Source organism: Lynx rufus, unplaced genomic scaffold (genome assembly GCF_022079265.1).
Source record: "Lynx rufus isolate CCGP_SWC_20201006 ecotype Redwood Valley unplaced genomic scaffold, mLynRuf1.p SCAF_15, whole genome shotgun sequence".
Lineage (NCBI taxonomy): Eukaryota > Metazoa > Chordata > Mammalia > Carnivora > Felidae > Lynx > Lynx rufus.
This window is the reverse complement of record NW_025814829.1, coordinates 4957627-4969617: the sequence shown is the minus strand read 5'-3', so window position 1 is coordinate 4969617 and position 11991 is coordinate 4957627. Positions and strand designations below refer to the sequence as shown.

Sequence of the window (11991 nt, the reverse complement as noted above, 5' to 3'; positions counted from 1 at the left end):
AATTTAAAAAGGCAGTCATTTCCCAAATCACACCAAAAAAATTAAGTTGATGATTAAGATTGTTTTGGTCCAATTTTAGACTTTTCTCCTATTTTTGTTTCTTTAGTTTTTCCCACTTGCCACTGTTTGACCAGTGGCAGTTCCTGGCAGATGATAAAATATTGAAAAAAATAATAGATGATTACAATTCATAGAAAAGCTCAGAGATCATGAACCATATCTATTTGGGAAATGTAAGTTTTCCTCATTGTCATTGTAGTTACTTGTTTTATTAATCAATATATATATGTTTCCTACTAATCAATAACTGGTGTCAGAAAAATTTGACAGCCACATGCAAAAGAATGAAACTGGGCCACTATCTTACACCATGCACAAATATTAACTGAAAATGGATTAAACGCTTGAACATAAGACCTGAAATCAAAAACCTTCTAAAAGAAAACATAGGTTGTATACTCCTCAACATCAGTCTTGGCAATGGTCTTTTTTTTTTTTTTTTTGGATTTTGTACCAAAAGCAAAGGCAACAAAACAAAAATAAACAAGTGGGACTACATCAACCTGAAAATCTTCTGCACAGCCAAAGAAACCCATCAACAAAATAAAAGGGCTCAGGGCATCTGGATGGCTGAGTTAGTTAAGCATGTGAATCTTGATTTGGGCTCAGGTCATGATCTCACAGTTTATGAGTTTGAGCCATGCATTGGGCTCTGTGCTAGCAGTGTGGAGCCTGCTTGGAGGTCTCTCTCTCTCCCTCTCTCTCAGCCCCTCCCCTGCTTACTCGCTCTCTCTCTCTCTCAAAATAAAGAAACATTTAAAAATGCGTTAAGAATTGCCATTATCAAAAAGACAAGAAATAACACGTGTTGGGGACTATGTGGAGGAAAGGGAACCCTTATGCACTGTTAGTGGGAATGCGAATTGGTGTAGCCATTGTGAAAAACAGTATGGAGGTTCCTCAAAAATTAAAAAAAGAACTACCATATGATCCAGCTATTCCACCTCTCAATATTTGTCAAAAGAATATGAGGACACTAACTTGAAAAGATATATGCACCCCCATGTTCACTGCAACATTATTTATAATAGCCAAGATATGGAAAAAACCCAAGTGTCCATTGATGGATACATGGACAAAGACAATGTGTGATAGATAGATAGATAGATAGATAGATAGATGATCGATCGATCTAGATAGATAGGTAGATAAACAGAGTCATCCATCTCTTGGTTTCAACCCAGGTCATGATCTCAGGGTCCTGAGATTGAGCCCTGAGTCAGACTCTGTGCTGAGCATGGAATCTGCTTGAGATTCTCTCTCTCTCCCTCTCCCTCTGCCCCTCCCTTGCTTGTTCTCTCACTCAAAAAAAAAAAAAAAAAAGAGAGAGAGAGAGAGAGAGAGGTACTGGACACTGTTTTGGATGGTTTTACACACATTGTTTGCATAGAGAACTCCACCAATCTATTGTTTTAACTTTTTTCCATGAATAGAGACCTTTATAAGAGGACCCAGGGCATTTAGACTGTCCAGCTAAAGCCAAAACCTTCATCCATATCTATCCATAAAAAAAAAAAAAAGGATTATCTATTTTACGAGATTTTCCTACCTTGTAACAGGGATGAAAGAATGGAAGGTAAAGTAGTGATAGCCCTTTCTTTTTTTTCTTTCTTTCTTTCTTTCTTTCTTTCTTTCTTTCTTTCTTTCTTCCTTTCTTTCATCTGTGAATGGTATAAAGAATGAATAATTTAGGTAAAATATGTGAGCCCAGAAGTAAGCACAATCAAGTCATATTTGACAAGGGAGTTAAGAATACTCAATAGGGGAAAGATAATCTCTTCAATGAGTGGTGTTGGGAAAACTGGATAATCACGTGCACAACGGTGAAGTTGGACCTCTATCTTACACCGCTCACAATGGTTAACTCAAAATTTATTTGAATACTTAAACATAATACCTGAAACCATAAAGCTCCTACAAGAACATGCAGGGAAAGAAAGCTCCTTGAGATTGATATTGGCAAGGATTTTTTTTTAAATATAATACCAAAAGCATAAGCAACAAAAGCAGTCGGTGTTACCTAAAGTTAGAATTGTCAAGTTAACCTCAAACAACTTGTATATTAAACAGAAAAGACGAAAATGATTAGCTTATACAAATATACACATTGTAGGAAAACTATGTGAAGTTACCAGAGTCCTCATCTAGAATTGGTCACAATACCATCCATAATTGACCTCTGTGGCTTTCTTCTTCCACTATCCATTCCAAATTTCCATGCCCTTCAGTCAGAACTTCTCTGGGTCATGGCAACTTTTAGTGTATGGCCATGGTTTGCGCATCTGGCTTAAGTGGAGCTAAAGGACTTTGGAGCTAAGGGTATTAAATAACTGCGAAGGCCAGTCTCGGATGGGTTACACACATGGACACTGATGTTGCCCAGGGAAGGACAGGCATTAAAGAGGGAAAAGCATTGAGCCCAGCAAAGTAAGACAAGTTCTCAGCATGGACTGAGGGCTGAGTAGGAGGGCCACGCTCTACCATGAAAGGAACTACAATGCACAATTTAATGACAGCCAAAATACACACGGGACACTGTTTCTCCCCCCCATTATCAGGATGGAACACGTAGGGAACAAAACAGCTGCTCAGAATTTTAGGGATTTACCAAAAAGAACAAATGTGCCCTATAGTGTGGGCTGTGTCACACCATTCCTCAATGAGCTGAGATAAGTGATTCATGGATATGAATCACCCATGACATCTGTCATGCTGGGACTCTAAAGCTGATGTGGATTTGCAGCGAGGCATGCTCTGCTCCGTACAGGTCCCTGTGTGTGAGGGTGTGTGTATGTGTGTGTGTGTCGGGGGGGGGTCATATCAGTATACGTTAAGGAGTTTGATACTTTTTAATTTTAAATAGTTGGAAATGGGAAGAAAAAAAAAGCCAAATGAAGCTGAATACTCAGTCTTAGCTTTCCTTTCTATCTTTCTAGAAGAGAGATATTAATAAAATCTGACTCCTGAGCCATCCTCCAGACTTTTTACTGAGGCCCAGGGCAGTGCTTCAAGTAGACATGGGGCAGAATTTTCACAATTTAAAGCCAGAATAAAATATACTTCATTCACTTAGCCTAGTGCCTGTATTTCAGTTCCCTTGGAATGCCTTGCAATTCATGTCATAGAGAATCCCATAGAAACGGCTGGGATCATCTGAGACCACAGGAGATGTCACATCAAAGCCATTAACGACCATGCCAGGTGTTACATAAAAATCACTTACACAGAAAACTAAACAGAGGCAGTATGGCGTGCCGATCAAGGTCTCGGAGCCAACTCAGTCATGGATCTGCCTGGAAAACGTAGGCTAAGCCTTCTCCTTCCCTGAGTCTCTATATCATCTTTTATAAAAATAGAGATAATACAACCCAATTTAGAGGGTCGTTACGATGAGTGAATGAACGGAAATCTGCGAAATCCTCTGACACCAGCCTCGGTGAGTACCGGCTTCTTTCCCTCATTTAATCTTCTTTATCAGTAGGAGCAAAGCTTACCCTTCTTGCCACAAAACCCCAAAGGCAATGCATTAGGAAATCCTCCAAAAATTATAAGCCATGTGCTCATATCATCCTATTCAAAAGCATCTACGCTGTTCCCCAGCCCAGGTTGGGTTCAAGTGTCAGCTCCACACTTACCGGCTGTGTGACTTTTGGCAACATCAACGTACAGAGCCTCAGTCTCCTCCTCTGTAGAATGCGATAATAATAATGCCCCCCACCCCCTGCACCTCAGATGGTTGTCAAAGTTTCAAAGAAAGAATACATATAAGGTGCTTAGTACAGTTCCTGGCATGTAGTAACATACAAAAGCTGTTAGCTAGAAGGTCTGCCTTTTACTAACTTCACTATCATCCCCATCCCACTCATCAGCACAAAAGTAAGCAAGAGAGAGGGAGAAACTAAACCGGTTTGGGGATACCTTGCTCTTATCTTGGTAACAGAAGAGCTGGTCCAAGTCCTTAATCCCATTCTAGTGGGGTTTAGGTCTCTGATTCCCACCGCCTGCCCCAACCTCACCTGGAGAGTTTTTATACTCTGCAGTCCGCACCACCCTAGAGAGTACAAATATCACCATCACATGACAGTGAACGGGTAGGTGTGGGGACGGAGCTCCCTGAGAGACGTTCTTCATACACTCGTGTGTGTGCACACACACACTCGACCTTAGGAAGCGAGGGCAGAAGGCCCAGAAGCCCTTTAAAGATACAAATTTTGGGGCGCCTGGGTGGCTCAGTCGGTTAAGCCTCCGGCTTCTGCTCAGGTCATGATGTCACGGTCTATGAGTTTGAGCCCCGAGTGGGGCTCTGTGCTGACAGCTCAGAGCCTGGAACCTGCTTCGGATTCTGTGCCTCCCTCTCTCTCTCTGGCCCTGCCCAGCTCACACTCTGTTTCTCTCTCTCAAAATAAAATTTAAAAAACGTATATAAATTAAAAAAAAATAATAAAGGTACACTTTTTTTCCAAGTTTGACCCAGCTAATTCTTTTTTTTTAATATATATTTTTTAATGTGTACTTATTCTTGAGAGAGAGAGAGAGACAGAGCACAAACAGGGGAGGGGCAGAGAGAGAGAACGAGACACAGAATCCGAAGCAGGCTCCAGGCTCTGAGCTGTCAGCACAGAGCCCAATCTGGGGCTTGAACTCACAAACTGTGAGATCATGACCTGAGCCGAAAGTTGGACACTCAACCGACTGAGCCACCCAGGTGCCCCCGGCCCAGCCAATTCTAATGAAAAGTTCTGAGTGCCACCGTGATGGTATGAAGAAGGCTGCAAAGGTGCACTGCACCACACAGCATCTCCAGACCAACTGGGAGTGTTGAGCCTTGTGGATGGATACATGGAGAACCAGTTCTGGAGGTTCTGAACACCAGGGTGATGGTATTACCTCCCACATGTCCTCTACAGAAGTATCATTTGAAGGCTGACCTGTCTTCTTGGGGTTTTTTTTGGGGGGGGGGGGGGGAGAGGCACTTCTACTTATATTTTGTTTAATTTTTGAAATAAAGTAGTACTTACGTATGCGTCTATGTTTTATGTATGTATTCGTGTGGAGTGGTAGTGAAAGATGGGGTCAGAACCACTTTGAGGACTTTGTCACGATAAATGGCTAAACTCTCCGCTACCTGTTCCTAAAATGGCAAGATTCTGATTCACCCGTTGTTATGATGTCCGGACATAAGTCTTTTCATGAATCCCAGGTAATTCCAACATCTGCACACCCCAGCTGAGAGAATCAGTAATAAAGGAGCAGTGAGGCCATATTTATCAACTACCAAACAGTTTGTTTAGAAGTAGAAAGTTAGGGGTGTCTGGGTGGCTCAGTCAGTTAAGCAACTGCCTCTCGCTTTCAGTTCAGGTCGTGATCTCACGGTTCGTGAGATCAAGCCCTGCATTGGGCTCCGTGCTGGTAGCACAGAGCCTGCTTGGGATTCTCTCTCTCCCTCTCTCTCTCTGCTCCCCCCCCCCAAAAAATAAATAAACATCAAAAAAAGCAGCAGAAATTTAAAGCAATCCAGAAGGCTTCCATGCAGGGCAAGGCATTCAATTCACAAAGGGCATCCATGTTTCCTGTCCAGATTTTTCTACCAGAGCCTACTCTATGTTTCCCTTTCCTTTCTTTCCTTGTTCTGCTTTTCCCTGTTCTTCTCTGTATTAAGTGTCCATTTCCTTTCTGCATCTGTCTCCTTCCTATTAGCCCCTGTGGACGCATGGGGACCTGTAGCATCACAGAAGACTGCATTTGCCACTGGCTTATTTTAATGCCCTCCCACCACGTGCCTCTCTGGAACCTCACGTAGCACCTTCACTGTGATGCTGTTCACCTGCCCATGTTTCCCACAGTGGGGCAGGGAGACGGCTCCTCTGAGCCTGCCCTGTCCTCTTTGGGGACACATTGTCCTGTCTGGGCTGTTCTCTGCCACCTTCAGGCTTCCTTCACCCACTACTCCTCTCCCTTTTGGGAGTTCCTGCTTCTCCAGGCAGCACCGTGGAGAGACCGTGGTTCTCAAACTTCATCAGAATCCCCTCGAGTGCTTGTTAGAACAGCCTGCCAGATCCCTTCCCCCGGACTTTCTGATTTGTAAAACTGGGTTGGGGCCCAAGTATTTACTTTTCTGACAATTCCCCAGTTGCTGTTGGTTCAGAGACCACACTCTTGGAAGCACTGGTGAAGAGAAAAGAACACGCATAAGGACCAAACTCACTGGACTTCTATCATGAATTTAGCCACTGATAGCTGAGTCAACCGGGCAACTTACTTCTTGTCTTAGAGGCTCAGTAACCTCGGCTGTAAAAATATGATAATAACCTCACAGAGCTATTTTAAGGAGTAAACAAGGTATTGTCTTTCTGGCTTTCTCCGTGAGAAGCAAACTTTATTAAATGGGATCTGAAACACTGAGCTCCCCCCTTGCTTTCCATCACTAGTCAGGCAAGTAGCATTGGCCACCAGCACCAATGCCATGGCAGGGGTCAGGGAGACGGGTAACCATTTAAATGCACCAAGTCTCAGGAGTAGCTCACCTTCCCCTGACACTCTGGCTCCCTGCCAATCTGTAGTCCAAACAGAGAAGGAAAGAAAGCCACTTCCAACTTCCTGGTCCTCCTCCTCCCTCCCTCCCTCACTCACCACGCTCAATCTGGAATCCTGCAGCTAATTCCAAGGGGCACATTTTGTCCTTAGAAGGAATGTACAGGGCTTACGTTCCTGTGCTCAGAAGGGAGTGTGGTCTAATGGGTAGGAGGTGGAAGTGGTAGGGTGGGGGTGGGGTGGGGGTTCTATTTAAAGCCTCCCCACTGACTCACTGAGGCATCCTAGGGAAATGGTTTCACTTCGGGCCTTAGGTTTTCTCATTAGACGGAGGAGCAATATCCCCTCCTTAGCAGGATGCTTCGGAGGGCAGAGAAGGTAGTGTTTGGGAAGCACTTGGAGGTGGGGAGTTGTGCGGTCCTATCAGATGAGGAGTCTCAGAGAGGCACATAATTCCTCCACCTTCTCAGAAGCATGACAAAACACTTATGTCCAGCCAGTCAGGCGGGTCAAGGCTCTATCCTGGGCCATCTGAAGGTGTGCAATTTGGAAATATTCGGGATAATGAGAATTTTGTAAGCACTCCTGCCGAGTCAGCATCCCTCTCTCTTCCCTGAGGTTTGGGGCAAGCAAAAAGCAGGGAACAGGGAGAGCCCTGGCCCAGAACCCTGAATGTAGGATGTCTGGGCCCAGCTTCGTCTGTCACGCCTTTGGGATCTGGGACCAGAGCCTGCACCACTCCGAGTTTCAAACTCTGGTGATCCCCGACACCCCTTCCAGCTCTCTGACACCCCAAGAGTCTCTGAGTCATGACGTTTTTTCCACGGTGGCCGAGGATTCGAGGAAGTCGATGGAGAACAGCTCTTGGTTTCCACTAAGACACAACTAAGACACAACACAAGGCCTGCACTCAGTCTTTGCCTTCCCCTGGAGAGGTCGCCTGTACCTCCCACTAGTTCATTCAGGGTTTTTGAGGCCTTCCTTGCCTTGGGCTAGAGCCAGAGCCAGAGCTGGGAATAGGGAAAAGACACGGTCCCGCCTTCAAAGGGCTCCCTCACCCCCCCACCAAGAGCAGCACGTTCTAGAGAACAGGGCGGGGGGGGGGGGGGGCGCACAAGAGCACAGTTAACCCCTCCAAGGGTTTGGAAAGGCCTTCAAAGAACAGAAACTATGGCTAATAAGCCATAGGGAAGGCAAAAAGGTGGTAAAAGGCTATTGTCTCCTCTTGAGAGGTACCAGACTGGTTGCTTTACATACATGAATTTGTTGATCCTTTCATCCATCTTATGAGGTAGGTTTTTTTTTTTTTTGCACAATTTAAAGTTACGTAAAGATAAACATAACACCTTTCCTAATGTTCCCAGAGCTAGTGCACCTTGGACTCTACAATGCTCCCTCCCAAAAGCCAAGGCACTTGATCCGGCCTTAAACAGTCACTAAGATTTCACCCAGTCGAGAATCACCATGCTTATCTGGGCAGAGGGAGTGAAAGGAACAAAATAACGGATATCAGATTGGATCAGAGGCCACAACTTAAGGGCAGATGCAGGCAGGACCAGGAGCTGAGATGGGAAGTCGGGGACAGCCCCAAGTGTCCTGCATGCAGCTCCAGGCAGTGACGAGCCCTGGAAATGGGGAACAATGTCATCCGTTGCCCTTTCCAGCTGCTGCTTTGATAGCACTGTGAAGGGTGATGCGCTGGGAAAAATAAGATTTCCAGGCACTGATGCAATGCTATGGAGGAGGGTGCCAGTAAGGAGGCGATGGCAGGAAGCGAGCAGAGGGCTGAGGAAGACCGGAGCCACTCTTGCCCCCCACATCTGCGACTTTTCAGTAACTAACGGAGACGCACGGGCTGTCTACTTGGAATTCTCAGGGTTGTCAGGAGGCCTGCCTGAGGTCCTGGCCAGGATCCTCAGGACCACATAATAGGTATGCGTTTAAACTGGATCAATTGCGGTCCGTGAGTTCGAGCCCCGCGTCGGGCTCTGTGCTGACAGCTCAGAGCCTGGAGCCTGTTTCAGATTCTGTGTCTCCCTCTCTCTGACCCTCCCCCATTCATGCTCTGTCTCTCTCTGTCTCAAAAATAAATAAACGTTAAAAAAAAAATCAATTAAACTGGATCAAGCCCCAAAGGTTTGCCAATTCCTAGGAGGATGTTTCAGATATAGACCTGGTCCTCGCAGCTTCAAGGCCCATGGGGATTGTGATCTCCTTCGGGAAGGACGGAGGGAAAGTGGATCCGAATTTCTCTGGACTCTGCCAAATATTCACCCTCTAAATAAAAAGAAGAGCTGCTCCTGTCCAAGGAGGGCCTTTGCTGATGCACCGTCAAGAAAAAGATCAGGGTTCTCAGACACCCACTACGCTTGCCTGACCCGGGAAGAGAGCTAGGCACCCCAGACACTGGTCCTTTTCGACTGTATGGTCTGAGGCATGGGCCTCAAGAGAGTTCGGCCACAGCGGTCCTCGGACAAGACAGGACTTAAGTCCACTGGCCAGCCCAGTGGAGCCAGAGGGGAGCTGCAAGGTGACGGCGAACTGCACGGTGACAGAGCATGGCAGCAGAGAAGTGATTTCCCCGAGCCGTCACATCAGAGGTAAACACGGGCCACACCGAGGCCTCGAGGGACCCCGACAGAGGCCAAGAGGATGTGGCAAAAGCGAGACATGTACACCCACTTGTGAGCAGCTGTACTGACTGTAAAAGGGGTCAGAAGATGGAAGCGATGACATTTCCTGTTCATTTGGAAAACCAGGGCCCGGTTTCAGCTTCACGTCCATCAAAAATCCACTTGTCTCCTTCAACTCTCACCCAGTCTGTCTCTTCTTCCCACGACTCTCAGGGCAACACGGACCACGCACAGCCTGCTAAGGGCTGGAGGCCCTGAATGAGCTCTAGTCCCATCTCTGACCTGATGCCTCTTGCTTTGCCCTTGATTAGCAAGACAAGGAAACCAGGAGATGATGGGGCTGGAACTGTGGACTGCCCTTTACAATCCCTCCCGGTTAAAAATCTCTCACTTGTTTCTTTCTCACAGCCCCCACCCCTCTCTCCATTTATTTTCATCTTTTTCCCCCCCCTTTCTCTGTTTTTTCTTGCTTATAAAATCCGGCCTGTGTGAGTAACGTTCATATGGTTATGAATACAGTTGGTTCTTTGTCGTCCGTGATAATGAGAGGCGGGTCATGTGGATAACCCCAAACTGCAAACACTATTCATATACACGACTGAGGAACATTCCAGTCTGACTAACAGTCTAATATTTGGTTTGGGCTGCACTCGCTGAGTATCCATTAGTTTGTTAGCAGGAAGGGCATAGAGAGGTTAACCCTGGAAGCCTTGGGAAGGACTAGAGCCAAGGCAAGAACACAAAGACTGGCCAGGTCTCCTCCACTGATCAATGGCCTGTGTGTGCATTAGACTTTGTTGGCTTGTGTCATTAATACTGCAATGGCCTGAGTGTATAACATGGCTTGGGGACAGGATGCAGGCGTTGTAAGAGAAGGTAATTGTTTGCCGGAGCTTTTAAGAGACTGGGAGCCTCCAGACCAAGTAAGGTCAGTATCTCAGTTCCAGATTGGCTCAAGTTGTAGGAAGAGGGCAAGGCTTCCTCGCCAGCTTCTGCTGTCTTTACGATTCCCTGTGGGTGGTACTGCACTAAGGAAGTCCTCTTTGACATTTACAGCCCAAGACGGGGCCCTATAGGAAATGTAAATTAGCTATTCTCCAACACCCAGAGCTAAGCACTATTAACTTATTTTTTATTCTCTTTTCTAAGGTGGCAGAAGACAGGTGATGAATAGGGATAGATGGATAGATAGATAGATAGATAGATAGATGATAGACAGTAGATACATGTTCCTTGTATAGTTTTATATCTTACATTTTCTTTACACAATCTCGTAAACATTTTTATATCATTTAGTTTTTCTAATGTCTCTAGAACATTTGATTTTATGCATACATAGTCATTTATTAAGCATTTCTGTATTATTGAGATATCGTTTCCAATTCTTTGCTTATTTTATATAATATGGCAGTGAAAATCCTCCTGCACAAATATTTCTTTGAATTGCTGAGTTTTTCCTTAGGAGAGGTTCCTTTAAAGATAAATTTCAGGGGCGCCTGGGTGGCTCAGTTTGCTTTCGACTCAGGTCATGGTCTCACGTTTCATGAAATCGAGTCCTGAGTCAGGCTCTAAGCTAAGAGCTCAAAGTCTGCTTGGGAGTCTCTCTCTCCCTCTCTCTCTCTGCCCCTCCCCAGCTCGTGCACTCTCTTTCAAAATAAATAAACATTTTTAAAAAATGAATTTCTGAGGCACCTGGGTGGCTCAGTCAGTTAAGCATCCAACTTTGGCTCAGGTCATGATCTCACGGCTTGTGGGTTCCAGTCCCATGTCAGGCTCTGTGCTGACAGCTCAGAGCCTAGAGCCTGTTTCGGATTCTGTGCCCCCCTCTCTCTCTCTGCTCTCCCCTGCTAGTGCTCTCTCTCTCTCTCTCTCTCTCTCTCTCTCTCAAAAATAAATAAACATTAAAAAAATTTAATAAATAAATTATTTAAATAAAAAAATGTCTTTCAGAGAAAAAAAAGAACTTGAGGGTAAAGGGGTACAAAGTTTTTAAGGGTCTTGAATCACTTATCCAAAAATTTTCCAGCTCTTTTTCATGGGTCCTCAGAGGCAGTCAGCTCTTTGGGATGAAGCTGAACCTCTGTTTCCCAGCCACTGGCTGCCAGAAACTCATTGATGGGGATGATGTTTGCAAACTCCTTACCTTTTCTGAGAAGCATGTGGCCACAGAAGTTGCTGCTAATGCTCTGCGTGAAGAATGGAAGGGTTCCGTGGTCCGAATTACTGGTGGGAACGACAAGCAAGGTTTCCCCACGAAGCAGGGTGTCTCCACCCATGGCCGTGTCCACCTGCTACTGAGTAAGGGGCCTTCCTGTTCCCGGGCAAGGAGGACTGGAGAAAGGAAGCACACATCTGTCCCGGGTGGCACCATGGAGGCCAATCTGGGGGTTCTCAACCTGGTCCTTGTGAAAAAAGTGGGGGAAGGATATTCCTGGAGTCACTGGTATTATTTATCTCGTCATCTGGGATCCAAAAAAGCTGGCGGAATCCACAAACCTTTCAGTCTCTCTAAAGAAGATGCTGCCACCAGTATGTTGTGAGACAGCCCCTTAACAAGGACGGTAAGAAACCTAGTTTGGACCAAAGTGCCCTGGATTCAGCGTCTTGTCACTCCCCGTGTCCTGCAACACAACCATGGCTGTATTGCTCTGAAGAAAAGCATATGAAGAAAAACAAGGAAGAGGCTGCAGAATATGTAAAACTTTTGACCAAGAAAACGAAGGGGCCAAAAAAAAAAAAAAAAAAAAAGAGCCCTGCCAGGAACAGA

The 11991-nt window shown here is 45.6% G+C and overlaps 1 protein-coding gene across 1 annotated transcript; it reads left to right on the top strand.

The window, feature by feature from the left end:
- The first annotated feature begins 11290 nt into the window (after nucleotides 1-11290).
- On the top strand, nucleotides 11291-11764 carry LOC124510492 (40S ribosomal protein S6-like). The gene has a single exon (XM_047077356.1). It carries the CDS (start codon nucleotides 11291-11293, stop codon nucleotides 11762-11764), a length of 474 nt encoding a protein of 157 aa, XP_046933312.1.
- Nucleotides 11765-11991: the final 227 nt, after the last annotated feature.

What these genes read in the sequence shown, in the direction of transcription:
- LOC124510492 (XM_047077356.1), top strand. Translation starts at nt 11,291, where the DNA reads ATGAAGCTGAACCTCTGTTTCCCAGCCACTGGCTGCCAGAAACTCATT.